Source organism: Papio anubis, chromosome 19, assembly GCF_008728515.1.
Source record: "Papio anubis isolate 15944 chromosome 19, Panubis1.0, whole genome shotgun sequence".
In the NCBI taxonomy this organism is placed as follows: Eukaryota; Metazoa; Chordata; class Mammalia; order Primates; family Cercopithecidae; genus Papio; species Papio anubis.
Genome location: NC_044994.1, coordinates 51218443 through 51233230, shown reverse-complemented (window position 1 = coordinate 51233230; position 14788 = coordinate 51218443). Strand labels below are relative to the sequence as shown.

At 40.0% G+C, this 14788-nt stretch overlaps 1 protein-coding gene across 2 annotated transcripts in view; it reads right to left on the bottom strand.

Annotated features, from left to right (window-relative positions):
• The window catches only part of MALT1 (MALT1 paracaspase), a 78576-nt gene that overhangs the window by 19446 nt on the left and 44342 nt on the right, over nucleotides 1-14788 (bottom strand). For both annotated transcript variants that reach the window (XM_003914419.5, XM_003914420.5), the window contains one exon: nucleotides 6784-6987. In XM_003914419.5, the coding sequence (XP_003914468.1) occupies nucleotides 6784-6987 (204 nt within the window). The remainder of the gene's footprint in view (nucleotides 1-6783; nucleotides 6988-14788) is intronic.

Sequence of the window (14788 nt, the reverse complement as noted above, 5' to 3'; positions counted from 1 at the left end):
CATCAGTCTCTCTACTGCTTCAAGAGCAAGACAAACTTATTTTTAACCTCCACAACTTTGCTCAAGTTACTCTATCTCCTTTCTATCTACTCTCCTCAAGGGTTATTTCCAAAGTTCAGGATCCTTAGCAAGTTACTACCTGGTAACCACTACCTGGTAACTGGTTTATGGCTTTCTAACACACTTCAAATTCTCCCTACCTTGAAATGCTGTAGCAGCACTTTCTGACAATCACATACAGGCTTTTCCTGATATTGTATATTCCTATGTCTACTTAGTTTTTCTGATGAGAAATCATAATGACACTAATTTTTTACATTTGCACTCTCTGAGTAGCTCTTATCTGAAATGTTTGGGACCAGGAGTGTTTTGGATTTGGGGTTTTCAGATTAGAGATACTCAACCTGTATATTTTCTTGGTTTTCAAAGGACTTTCATACACACAATTTAATTTTAATCTATATAATAACTTTAAATGATTTCTATCCTTATTTTATAGATGAGAAAATTAAATTACAAAGATTAAGTGATTTGCTTAAAATCACAGAGTTGATGTATGTTTTGACTCCATAGATAGTGTTTTTTCTCATTGTATTAAAGGACAATAATTTTCTTTTTTTGAGATGGAGTTTCACTCTTGTTGCCCAGGCTGGAGTGCAATGGTGCGATTTCAGCTCACTACAACCTCCCGGGTTCAAGTGATTCTCCAGCCTCAGCCTCCTGAGTAGCTGGGATTACAGGCATACACCACCACGCCTGGCTAATTTTATATTTTTAATAGAGACAGGGTTTCTCCATGTTGGTCAGGCTGGTCTCAAATTCCAGACCTCAGGTGATCTGCCTGCCTTGGCCTCTCAAAGTGTTGGGATTACAGGCGTGAGCCACTGTGCCCGGCCTGGGACTAAAACTTTCTTAAAAGGACAGATCATGATCTGTATTCACTATTATTTCCCTCAGCACACAGCATACTCCTTCATCTGGACTGTCGATGTAACGAAAATAACTCAGCAAATACTTACTGAATTGCATTAAATTAACAATGCAAACCAATCAAGACAGTCTCAGATCTGGAGTTCTCTTTTCAAGGGTCTTTTAGTAGAAATGGTACCATTTCAACAACTGGTATTACTTAGAGACAACTGACAGCAGGCCTAGGTGCTGCCTCCCTCATGTCAGGTAATATGTTTGGCTCCAGCAAGACTTGACTGGGGTGAAGATACAACTCTGAGGGAAGGCTTAGCTTCCATTCATACAGGGAAAAGCTGAATGTTGTTCTGTTACATTAATGCCACATGCCCAGCCCTGCAACTGCTGAATGAAATTAAGGCACTTAACACCAACATGTTTTTTCTTTCCCAAAATGTCTTATGAAAAGGGTAACTATTCTGCATCAAAGTCTGCAACCAAATTATATTGAGGGGAATTAAGTACTTTTGTGTAAAATGAACTAGTCCAAATCATTTTTAAAAAAATTTTATGTATTTATTTATTTGAGACAGGGTCTTGCCCCGTTGCCCATACTGGAATGCAGCAGTGCAATCACAGCTCACTGTAGCTTCGACCTCACAGGCTCAAGCTATCCTCCCACCTCAGCCTCCCAAGTAGCTGGGACCACAGGCGTGTGCCACCATGCCTGGCTAATTTTTAAATTTTCTGTAGAGACGAGGTCTCACTATATTGTCCAGGCTGGTCTTGAACTCCTGGGCTCAAACAACCCTCCCACCTTCGCTTCCCAGAGTGTTAGGATTATAGGTGTGAGCCACTGTGCATGGCCCAAATCACTGTTGTTGTTGTTGTTTTAAATTCCATCTCTAGTACTGCTTATTTATTTAACTATCCTATTACTCAAGGATAGAGAAGAAAATATGTGTTTTTTTACAAATGTCAAAAAACTTACTATACTTAGAAATATAGTTCTGCAAATTAGATCTTTAGGGAATTTTATTTCTTGGGAGGATGATTCAAGAACATAGTCATGGATATTTATTTTTGCCTACAGAGAAAATAATCGTTTAAATGAAAAACTTTTCCACTCAACTGAATATGCACTCCACGTAGCACGTGAGGGGCCGATAAGCACAACCACCACCACCCCAGCAGGCTTACACGGCACTTACTATGTGCCAGGCACTGTTCCAAGAAAGGTCACTACTTATATTGCCTCACACAATCCTCATAACAAGGTAGGTAATATTAACAACCCTCTTTCACAGATGGGAAAACTGAGACATGAAGAGGTTTAAAAGCTCATCCAAACTGAAATGCCTAGTAAGTGACAGAACCAAAATACGGATGCTGGCCAGCCTTGCTACTGTGCTACATAATACTGTCTATAATCTACTGCTGGCTTTTTAGGGAACTTGACTCTCAGACAATGTAAAATGTCAGTGCACTGGTTTTTCACTGTTTTACTACAATATAGCTTCAAACTCCCCAACTTTTTTTCTCAAAATAAAAACCTTAGGCAGGCCGGGGCACGGTGGCTCACGCCTGTAATCCCAGCATTTTGGGAGGCCAAGGTGGGTGGATCCTGAGGTCAGGAGATGGAGCAAGACCATCCTGGCTAACACAGTGAAAGCTCGTCTCTACTACAAATACAAAAAATTAGCCAGGTGTTGGTGGCACGTGCCTGTAATCACAGCCACTTGGGGGGCTGAGGCAGGAGAATCGCTTGAACCCAGGAGGCAGAGCTTGCAGTGAGCCAAGACCACACCACTGCACTCCAGCCTGGGCGACAGAGCGAGACTCCGTATCAAAAAACTAAACAAAAATACCCACAAAAAACCTTAAAAACCTAAAAAAAAAAGAACCCCTCAAAAAAACCTTTGGCAGACCCTTAACACACAGAAACTGATTAAAGCTGGGTTTCTCTCATTGAAGCCTGAAGTAGAATGCTACCTAGTCCAAATCACCAATCTAAAGATGAAAAAGTGCTTGAATGTCTTTAATCAATTGACAGGAAATGACAATAATAATGGGTACAATATTTTGAGCACTTTCAGTGTGCCAGGCACAGGGATAATTATTTTGTCTTATCCTGTTAACCTCATTAATTTAGTTCTATCCATTTTGTAGATTCCTTTTGGCTTAGAAAAGTTAAAGAACCACAGTCACACAGCTAGTTAGCAGAAAGTCAAAGCTTCGAACCCATGCTAACTACACTAAGGCCCACTGCTTAACCACTGAGCTACGTGAACTCAACAGCTGCTCTGCTGCAGGCTAAATAACACTTTTGCCATATTCCGACCAGACTCCTTTACTGTTCTTCTACACGAATGCACAGCAAAGCTGCAGCAAGCGATGAACACAGAAAGGCTATGTGGGGACAGATCTCAGGCCAAAGGGTTACTTTTTATCCTGGCCATCTATGCAACATAACTAGAAATCCTTCTCCTTATTTATATTTAAAGACATGTAGTGTAAGTCAGTTATTTCTGATTTGGGTTCCTGTTTTTTATGTTTATATATGTTTAAAACTGAATTATTGTCTGTTCTGTTGCAACTTTTATTTCTTCTACAAACCTGCATGCAATATAATATAAAAGGGCATGAACTCGAGTTCCTCTGTTCTCCGTATCTAGCTGTTCATGCTGAAATTCCGGTAACTCTGCCTTCCATCTTCCCCCACAGCCCTCAAGCACTGAGTCCCCTGGTAATATCAACTAGCAGTAAAGGTACAGTCCAAAAGAAAAACTAAAGGTTTCTTTATGATATGCCCTAAACCCTCAAGCCTGTACCACACTTACATTTAGTGTAGATGTGTCTGATGTTTGGAATATTCACAATACTTCAAAATATAATGCAGCCACCCTGTTAAGACACGAATCAGTAGGATTCAAAAGTTTTCTAGCTTTCTTAAGCTGACATTCTGCTTTAACATGCCTCTTTATTTTGTACTCCAAGATGATGTTTTTATATTGGGGCAAAGCTTCAGCCTAAACTGCAATCTTGTCACAATTTTTAATATTTCTGATTCTCTACTTCACAGGGGCAACTTAAAGGATTTGTTTTTGTTATTTTGAGATGGAGTCTCACTTTGCTGCCCAAGCTGGAGTGCAGTGGCATGATCTTGGCTCAGTGCAACCTCCCCCTACCAGGTTCAAGTGATTCTCCTGCCTCAGTTTCCCAAGTAGCTGGGATTACAGGTGCCCACCATCACGCTGGGTTAATTTTTGTACTTTTAGTAGAGATGGGGTTTCACCACGTTGGTCAGGCTGGTCTCGAACTCCTGACCTCAGGTGATCTGCTGCCCACCTTGGCCTTCCAAAGTGCTGAGATTACAGGTGTGAGCCACCATGCCCTGGCCACAGGATTTGTTTTTAAAAGTCAAAAAAAGGGCTTAAAAGCCAAGGTGAAAATATCAATAAGAAATGAGAATAAACAACCTAGGTAGTAATTCTTCATATAATTCCCTCAATCTTTAAATACTTCACCGATACAGAAACCTAAACTGATTAATTTTTTTTCCTTACACCTCATCACTTCTAGTGAAGTTTTGGAAGCCTTTTCCTTTTTACGCCACGTAGGCACCTTAAAAGCTGAGATCAATTGTATAATATAAAAACAAACAACACCCCTGATGCCAGATTGAAAATACAGGTTGAGTATCCTTTATCTGAAAGACTTGGGACCAGAAGTGTTTCAGATTTTGGAATGTTTACATACACATGATGAGGTTATCTTGGTGATGCCACCCAAGTCTAAACACGAAACTCATTTATGTTTTTCTTTTATTTTTTGAGACCAAGATTCCAAGTCTCATTCTGTCACCTAGGCTGGAGTACAGTGGTGTGATCTTGGTTCACTGCAACCTCGGCCTCCTGGGTTCAAGCAATTCTTGTGTCTCAGCCTCTTGAGTGGCTGGGATTACAGGCATGCACCACCATGCCCAGCTAATTTTTGTGTTTTTATTTTATTTTATTGAGATGGAGTCTCGCTCTGTCAGCCAGGCTGAAGTGCAGTGGTATGATCTCGGCTTACTACAACCTCCACCTCCCGGGTTTAAACCATTCTCCTGCCTCAACCTCCCGAGTAGCTGGGATTACAGGTGATTGCCACCATACATTTTTAGTAGAGACGGGGTTTCACCATGTTGGACAGGCTGCTCTCGAACTCCTGACCTAGGTGATCTGCCCACCTCGGCCTCCCAAAGTGCTGGGATTACAGGCGTAAGCCATTGTATCCAGCCCAATTTTTGTGTTTCAGTAGAGACGGGGTTTTGCCATGTTGCCCAGGCTGGTCTCCAACTCCTGGGCTCAAGTGATCCACCCACCTCAGCCTCCCAAAGTGCTGAGATTACAGGCATGAGCCACCTCGCCTGGCCTCATTTATATTTCATATACATCTTATACACATAGCCTGGAGGTAATTTTATATAATATTTTAATAATTTTGTGCATGATACAAAGTTTTAACTTTGACACCTCATGACGTAAGGTGTAAAATTTTCCACCTGTGGCATCATGTTGGCACTCAAAAAGTTTTAGACTTTGGATTTTCAGATGAGGAATGCTCAACCTGTATAAGCCAATTACCAAGGTGGCATATTTGCACTGTATATTCTTTCAGATTTTCATGAGAAAAAATGGATGGATACGCCCATTAGTCATCACTCCATAAGACTTATAAGCAAAGTTGTATTAACACATCAGCATAATAGCTGAAATCTCACATTTGAGGTGTTTACTTTGTTAACTTCATTTGTCTTTCTCTAAATCCTCATTATTTAGAGAAGGAAACTCATTTAAGTAAGATTTTAAGACTTTCCCCATCCCTTATACAACAGTGTGGTAAATCTTGGGGCGGGGGGGGGGGAAAAGCTTTTGTTTCATTAAAAATTCTACTTTGAGAACCATTAAAAATTCTAACCAAACTTGCCTTATCAATCTAATTACAAATAATAAGAGTAAATTTAGAAATTATTAAAATAAAATAACTGGAAAGATACAGGAGCCAAACCGGTACTTTTTGTTTATCATTGTATGCCTAACAACAGGCCTGGAAATGTCACTTCCCTGGCAATCTGATGTTATTGCACAATGTCACAGAAGCACAATCCTGCAAAACACGGTTCAGATGAGCTCAACAGCTGGCCTTCCCATATTGAAAGAAATAAATCACCAAATAAATGATTTGCTACTGATAGCACATTCTGTCTCTTTTGAAATTCTTTACCATATATGCAGTGTTAACATATTTAGGTGAAAGAATGGGAAAAAAAATTTAAACATTTACTGTTAGAATTTTTGTAGAGGTACATTTCTAAGCATATCTGTATAGAATTTCAGTTTACAAATTGCTTTTATAGGCCCCATCCACCAACATTTCCTTGTTAAAATGTAGTTCCCACTAAAAGACTAGAAAATACCATGCAAGTTAGGAAAAGGAAACATACAAAATATACATTCTTACTAGAACCTTTTATGCTATCCCCCCAAAGAAAACCCCACATACTGTAGTATTTTCCACATATGAATGTGAATTTTGCTGTGTGGTCATCAAGTTTTACTATACTGTGGCTCTATCAATAAAAAAAAAAATCACAAAAGACAGGCAAGAATTCTAATAAGAACAGTATGTTTTGACAAAACAAGAAATATAAAAGACATGAAGCTAATTAGTTATTCAGATGGAATGAAGATCAAATGTATCATCTTAATAAGAAAAATAAAACTCTTCCATTCAACAACATGCTTACCTTATCTGATTTTCAACTCTTAACCTAACTGGTATAATGAAAAGAATAATGGATAATTGTAAAAACAAACATTATAAATATCTTACCATATACTCCCTTGTCTAAAAGGAGTAAAAACTCATCCACAGCATTACGCATCTCATATTCAGTAAGATCCAACAGTGAAACGACTTTGAAGTCCAGCTGTCTCAGTAAGTTAGTCAATTCGTACACGTCCACCAAAGGAGCTTTGAGCTTGGGGTGCTCACGGTAATTCATATTTCCTATCAAAAGGGCAACCTTGTCCTTTGCTTTGAAAAAAAAAAGAAAGGGGGTGTTTAAAGAAGATATAAAGATTAGAACAAAACCTATGGAAATGGTATTATAATAAAAAAGTATGCTTTAAGACTGCATTATTTCATTTCAAATAAGATTTCATTATTATTTAATTTCATATTAGAACTATTTATGTAGCAGATCAATATTCTCTGAGGAACACAGATGCTAACAACATCAAACTGAAATTAAACATATTCACACTTCTGAGAGCCAGGCAAAGGATATTTACTAGCTGCATATGAAGCATAATAGTAATTAATATTAAAGTTTACTTTTAATAAATTATAACAAAAGGGATGTAATATTCAACTAGACTTTTGGAGCAAATTTAAACAAGGAGTATCTGAAATTGGGTTCCCATCAAATTAGGTTCTGTTTTGCTGAGAATGGAAGAGGCTAAAATCAAGATAAATAACTAAAAAAGGGACAGGAAGAATTCACATTAGAGTGAATGAAGGGAAATACCAAAGAGAGAACTTCATTGAGTGCTATATTCTCGGTTTCTGCAGTAGCCATGTGGATGTACTACTGCCTCTTCTTAGCATCTTTTAAAAATACTCCTCATTTGACTCAAATGAGGCTATTTCAGGGGTAGGTGAAGATTTTGTGTATGAGTACCTTGAAAGTTCATTTTTTGAACTTAGTACACTGAGACTTTGCTCAAAGATAATATATTCTGATAGAAACAGTTTTTTTGTTCGTAAGAGAAAAAAAGATGTGTATCTATGCCTATAAGTAGCAGCTAGCTTAACCAGGTGTGCAGCCCATCTAAAACAGCGCGGGAGGCTGGACGGTGCTTATGAGGCCTTCAACACGGTACCTTTCTTTGACAGCCTGGAATGGGGTCAGTGGTTAAAAACTCAAGACCCACTGGTATCAAAGGGAGGAAAAAAATTAAAATAAAAAAAAATAACACACCAAAACCTCAAGACTATTCCGTGACAATAAGAGCCTGTGATGGCTCTTTCTTGAGGGCTGACAGTGGGGCGTGTGCAGCACCTGTCATGGTAGCAGCAGTGATAGAAATGCCAGGGAGCAGAGAGACAAGGTGACAAGAGCACCTGCAGCACCAGCCAGCTGGCTGAAGAGCCGCCTGGCCAGAACTGCAGGCCACCCCCCTCTGACACAGGCCAGGACTTGGTAACCAACCCTGTTTATTTGTAAGTTATGAATACTACTCTTACGAAGTTGAAACAGGCATGAATAATCACATTGCTGACTTGACGGCTACAATATGTAATTTCAGATGTTTCAAATCATTGAGATGATTATTTCACCAAAAATCTGCTGAAATTGCTTTTCTTTCCATAGAACACTTAAACCTAGTGTTAAAACTGGCATCAACTTAAAATAATGTGACCTTCTCAAAGGATTAAAAACTCTACTTTGTGAAAAGCCTCAGTAATTTTACATCATGTCATCTTTATTCTGTATGTACATGTTCAGAGATTTCCAGCAAACTGCTCAGTCTTATCAATATATATAACAGTGAAATGATACTTAAGCCACATCATTAATTCAATGAAAAAGCTAAGAATACTCAGCATGGATTTCAATAGGAGGCAGCATAAAACTTAACATCACTTGTATTTCCTTTTGTTTTTGAGATGGAGTTTCCCTCCTGTTGCCCAGGCTGGAATGCAATGGCACAACCTCGGCTCACTGCAACCTTCTGCCACCCCGGGTTCAAGCAATTCTCCCACCTCAGCCTCCCGAGTAGCCGGGATTATAGGCATGCGCCACCACGCCTGGCTATTTTTGTATTTTTAGTAGAGATGGGGTTTCTCCACGTTGGTCAGGGTGGTCTCAAACTCCGGACCTCAGGTGATCTGCCCACCTCGGCCTTCCAAAATGCTGGGATTACAGGTGTGAGCCACCACGCCTGGCCTTGTATTTCCTTTTCAAAATTTATTTTAAAATAAGCTAGTATTCTTACACTAAAGTACCCACTATAGCAAGACTGTTAGCTGGCTAATCCACAGCACATTTTTTGTGAGTCCATCAATGCTATTAGAATCCAGATCCAACCTCAAGAGAGTGACAGACTCAGATCAATCTTCTTCTAAAGTGAGGGGAAATGTGAGAATGCATTGTCTCTGGTTTACATCATTATAGCCCAAATCATAGGTTTACAGCAAGAGGTTAAAAAGTTACTGGGGTAGTAAAATGCTTGTAAATCATTCCATTTTTCCATGGAATACCATCATTTAATTATACACATCATAGATTTTTATTGGTAGAAAACAATTATAAGTATATAATAAAAAGAAATCACTGGGTCTTTAGGGAAATACAATTAACTGTCAAACTAAGCATCATGGGATGTTTTTGCTGCTATCAAATCTTTATTCACTGGTTTTGTTATCTCTTTGGGAAAGAAACACTTGGTACAGTTTACAGAATGCATAGGCTCAACAGTGTGAGAACTACAGGTCTTAAAATGTATGTATTGATAATTGTCTATAACACTTCTAAAATTTTTCCCCAATGATAATTTTTCACAGCTAGTTTCTAAGATGTCTTAGAGCATTTCCTTGACTTTAATGGTGAAAAAGATGGTGGGGTAAGTAAATCTTACCTGTCCAATCTACTTGTAAAACAGTTCCTGGGTGACAGGTGAACTGGGGTGATCGGAAGATGGAGAAGCAGTAGAAAGGGAGACGAAAAAAGACACGACAGAGAAACGAACAATAAAACTTGAATTTGAGGAGGTAAGACTGAGGAATAAAGAAAACTTCAAGATGGCAAATATAAAGCAATTTATAATGGTCTTCAAGTGATAACATAAATGAAGGGAATTTTTCTGTAGAAAAACATTTGCTGTAAGAGCTATCCACAACTTCTTGAACACAAACCATTTACTGGAAAAGTGAAACAAAAATGCCACCGGATTCAGCAAAAGAATAATGAAGCCACTTCAGAAAGACATTTTAACTCATGATTCTAAACAGCTTCCAAAGTTTAATGTAATATATTCTTCAAAAACTGGTGTTATATCGTTAGTCCCATGTCTAATAATTTTATTATCTTACTTATCTAAAATGAGTTAATATTCAGAAGCACCTAGAAAAGGAGCTGGCATATAGTAAATGCTATTAAGTATTTGTTTAAAAATCTCATGTATTAAATCTTTTAGTGACTCTTCACATCCTACAAAATGAAGTCCCAGTTTGATGGTGTGGGTGAGGAACAGGCAGCTCAGTATTGCTGGAAGGTGGAGGACTAGGGAAGGCGTGGCTGGGGGCTAGACTGGTGATGTAGTTTGGCATTCAAGGCCATCTGCATTCTAGTCCATGCCTATCTTTCCAGCTGTGGTAGCAGGCGGCCCCCAGCAAACCACAGTATCCTTGCCCTTGTGAGTACAGTCACCCTACCTGTGAATCTGGGCTGTATCTTGACTTTCTTTGCGCAACATAATATGTGACTCTGCCAGTTCAGGGTCTAAGCCTTAAGAAGCTCTGACAGTTTCCACTTTGGAGATCCAGCCATGACATAAAGAAAACAGCTACATGGAGAGACCACTCAGGGAGGGACAAGGAACCGAGGGGAAGAGGGAGAGGGAAAGGAAGAGAAAGAAGTTGGGGGGCGGGAAGAGGAGGGGATGACAGAGAGAGACAGACAAGGAGAGGGAGAGACAGAGTGAGAGGAAGAGAAAGAGAGAGAGAGAGGGAGGGAGATTTTTCAGTCTTCACAGTCTTTCAGCAACCCCCATTAAGGTGCCAGGTATGTAAGCGAAGTCATCTTGAATGTTGCAGTCCCAGCCTCATCTGACTGCAACTGCATGAGAGACCCCAAGAAAGACCAGCAGAACCACCTGCTAAACCCAGTCCAACCCCGAGAACCATGAGAGATAATAAAACTCATGCAGTTCTTAAGCTAGTAAATTTTGCAATGTTATTCAGCAATAAGTAACTACATTACCAGTCACTCCTTCCCTGGTTTCCTACCTTCCAACAATACTGAACTACTTGTTCCTCACCCACACCATCTACTTCATGCCTCCATCCTCACCATGTCTTCACCCTTTTTTCCCTCTCCTTCATTTCTGAATGAACTCTCATCCCATACATTTTCATTTTATCCCCTTGAGAGCTCCCAATTCATCCTTGAAAATTGTCACCTTGGCTTTGCCTCTTAGGATAAAGCCTTCTCTAACTCTCCTAAACTAATCTGATCATCATCTTCTATAAACAATTTCTAGATTCTTTACATATTTCTACTAGACATGTATCATGTACTATATTATTCATTTAATGTCTGTCTCCTATTAGTATCCCAAAGCCTTGAATTCACAAACCAAGGCTTGTTCTCTTGTTTCATTAAGCAGCAGTTCCCAACCTTTCTGCATCAGGGACCAGTTCTGTGGAAGACAATTTTTCCATGGACAGTGTCAGGGGAGGGGTGGTTTTGAGATGAAATTGTTCCATCTCAGATCATCAGGCATTAGATCCTCCTAAGGAGTGTGCAATAGAGTTCACACTCCTATGAGAATCAAATGCCGCTGCTGATCTGACAGGAGGCAGAGCTCAGATGGGAATGCTTGCTCACTTGCCTCCTGTTGTGTGTCTCAGTTCCTAACAGGCCACGGACTGGTTCTGGTCCACAGCCTGGGGGTGGGGGACGCCTGTCATAAAGCACAGATGAAACATTAGATAAATGTTTGGTGAACTTCCATGATAGAAGTTGGCTTGATATTCCATTTATCTTGTTCTTTCAATTGGGACACGTTTGAGAAAGCATACCTGGCATAATGGAGCTAACAGAGGCTATGGAATGAGAGACAGCTGGGTTTCAATCCTGTCTCAACCACTAAATTGTATAATCCCGAGCAAGTTTTACTAAACACTTACAGTTTTAAATTTTCATCTACTAAAAATGAGGAAAAATACGTACATCTCAGGGTTAAATTATACATTTCACTAGGTGAAAACACTTAGTTTATTAACATTACTATTAAATGCATACTTGTGATTAAACCATCTTCAACAACTAACCCAGTTACATTTGGATCTTGTCATTTTGTGTACCTAAGACATATGTATGCTCCTCACTATGGAATATGATGGCTATGCCTTTGTTCAGAACACTATTTTAATAGGTATTTCTTAATCAGCGAAGTCTGTCTGAAGATCTAAAGAAAAGACCATGGAGCTGGAATACATGAAAACTTACCACTATGAATGAAACATAGCAGGGTTTTTTTTTTTTTTTTTTTTTTTGAGACAGTCTCGCTCTGTCGCCCAGGCCAGAGTGCAGTGGCCGGATCTCAGCTCACTGCAAGCTCCGCGTCCCGGGTTTACGCCATTCTCCTGCCTCAGCCTCCCGAGTAGCTGGGACTACAGGCGCCCGCCACCTCGCCCGGCTAGTTTTTTTGTATTTTTTTAGTAGAGACGGGGTTTCACCGTGTTAGCCAGGATGGTCTCGATCTCCTGACCTCGTGATCCGCCCATCTCGGCCTCCCAAAGTGCTGGGATTACAGGCTTGAGCCACCGCGCCCGGCCTGCAGGTTTTTTTTTTTTTGAGACAGTCTCACTCTGTCACCCAGACTGGAGTGCAGTGGCATGATCTCCACTCACTGCAACCTCTGCCTCCCAGGTTCAAGCAATTCTCCTGCCTCAGCTTCCCAGGTAGCTGAAACTACGGGCATGTGCCACCACATCCGGCTAATTTTTTTTTCTATTTTTAGTAAAGTCGGGGTTTCACCATGTTGGTCAGGCTGGTCTGGAACTCCTGACCTCAGGTGGTCCCCCTGCCTCGGCCTCCCAAAATGCTGGGATTACAGGCGTGAGTCACTGCGACTGGCCTTCATAGCAGGTTTTCTTAAGGTGGTAATTCACAGTCCCTTATCCTTATCAACATCAAACACCTTCACCTTCACTGCCTCCTGATTCCATGATCATGGCTTGGACTTCGCGTCAACCTAAGCTGCTCCACCTCTGAAATCTAAAATAATCTATTTCCTCTTTGTAATCAAAACAACTTCCTATTCTTTTAACAGTTTTGCCATCTACTACTTATTCTACTTCTCTTCTAACTTGGTGAACTTTAAAAATCTCCTGATTCCTTCATTTTCTCCCAGTTTAGTAACTTTTTGAAGGTTTTTTTTTTTTTTTTTTTTTTTTTTTTGAGACAGAGTCTCACTCTGTCACCCAGGCTGGAGTGCAGTGGCGTGATTTCGGCTCACTGCAACCTCCGCCTCCTGGGTTCAAGTGATTCTCATGACTCAGCCTCCCGAGTAGCTGGGATTACAGGTATGTATCACCATGCCCAGATCACCTTCTCTATTTTAAAGCTGAGTTCTGCTACTGAAAAATCACACAACTGATCTGAACCATTATAAATTCTTAATTTTTAAGTCTTAGTTGGACTCTCAATACACATTCACTTGTAGATCAGACTTATTAGACCTTGCTTCCATATTCTTTAGCCTCTAAGCCTCTGCCACAGCGTAAGATCTGTATTCAGCCTTACTTTATTCTTTTTCCCTCAATCTTTTTTTTTGAGACAGAGTTTCACTCTTGTTGCCCAGGCTGGAGTGCAATTGCGCGATCTCAGCTCACCACAACCTCTGCCTCCTAGGTTCAAGAGATTCTTCTGCCTCAGCCTCCCACATAGCTGGGATTACAGGCATGCGTCACCACGCCCAGCTAATTTTTGTATTTTTAATGGAGATAGGGTTTCTCCATGTTGGTTAGGCTGATCTCGATCTCCTGACCCTCAGGTGATCCTGCTGCCTTGGCCTCCCACAGTGCTGGGACTACAGGCGTGGGCCACCATGCCCGGCCTTTTCCTCAGTCTTTTAAGCATATGACTATGCCTAATTACCTAGAAACAAAAAACAAACTAAAAATGTCCTCAACTTCCCAATAAATCTATCTATTCACCAATCTCTCCTTCTTTTTAATCTCAAAAGAAGTTTCAACATTCTGATTAAAGCCAATTTCTCTTGTTTTCACCTGGGCCCAAATCCCTATCATCTCTTCTAGGAACTTGCTCTATAAATTGTCCTGTCTTTGATGGATCACTCTAATCTACACAGTCAATCTACACAGTCTCAATAGATACTTCCTTTCCAAATGTAAATATCCTCACATTTTCCCCTCCTACCAAAACACTTTGAATATATGCCCTATCTAGTTAATTTCAAATCACCCTTTCTTTCCAACAAATTAGTATGTACTGTCTTCATTTGTACACTTCTGAATCTTTTCCCACTATTTTCTACATTGTATCCATGTTTAAATTCCCAGCATAACTCAGTAACTGACACATATTAGGCACTTTCAACATTCCACTCAAAGTCACCAATCACATCTTCAGTAGCTGATCTAATGGACACATTTTAGACATATTTTATCTGGCTTCTGCCAGAATCAAGATGTTACCTATTATTATCATCTTTAAATGTTAATCTGCTAAACTTTTCTCCCTTACATTTTCTTGTCCCAGGCATGCTTTAAATGCAACTGTTCATTTACATTTTATTCTAAATTATTTTCTCTTCCCATTGGAGAAGATAGAGGGGCAAACGCTAAAGCTACTGCAGCCCTTGTGATTTCTATCCCTCACCAAGAGACAGCACTAACCACTTCCTCCCCTATGCTAATTATGCAGCATGTACATGTTTCTTTTTGTATGCACGTCTGTTTGCATGTTGTGAGAAACACACAAATCACTCCACAGAAGGTGACTTGACCCTAGAAACTGAATTTGTAATCATTTTTAAGCCTCCTCTTCTAAACCTTCTTTTACAGATACAAAAAATAAAACATC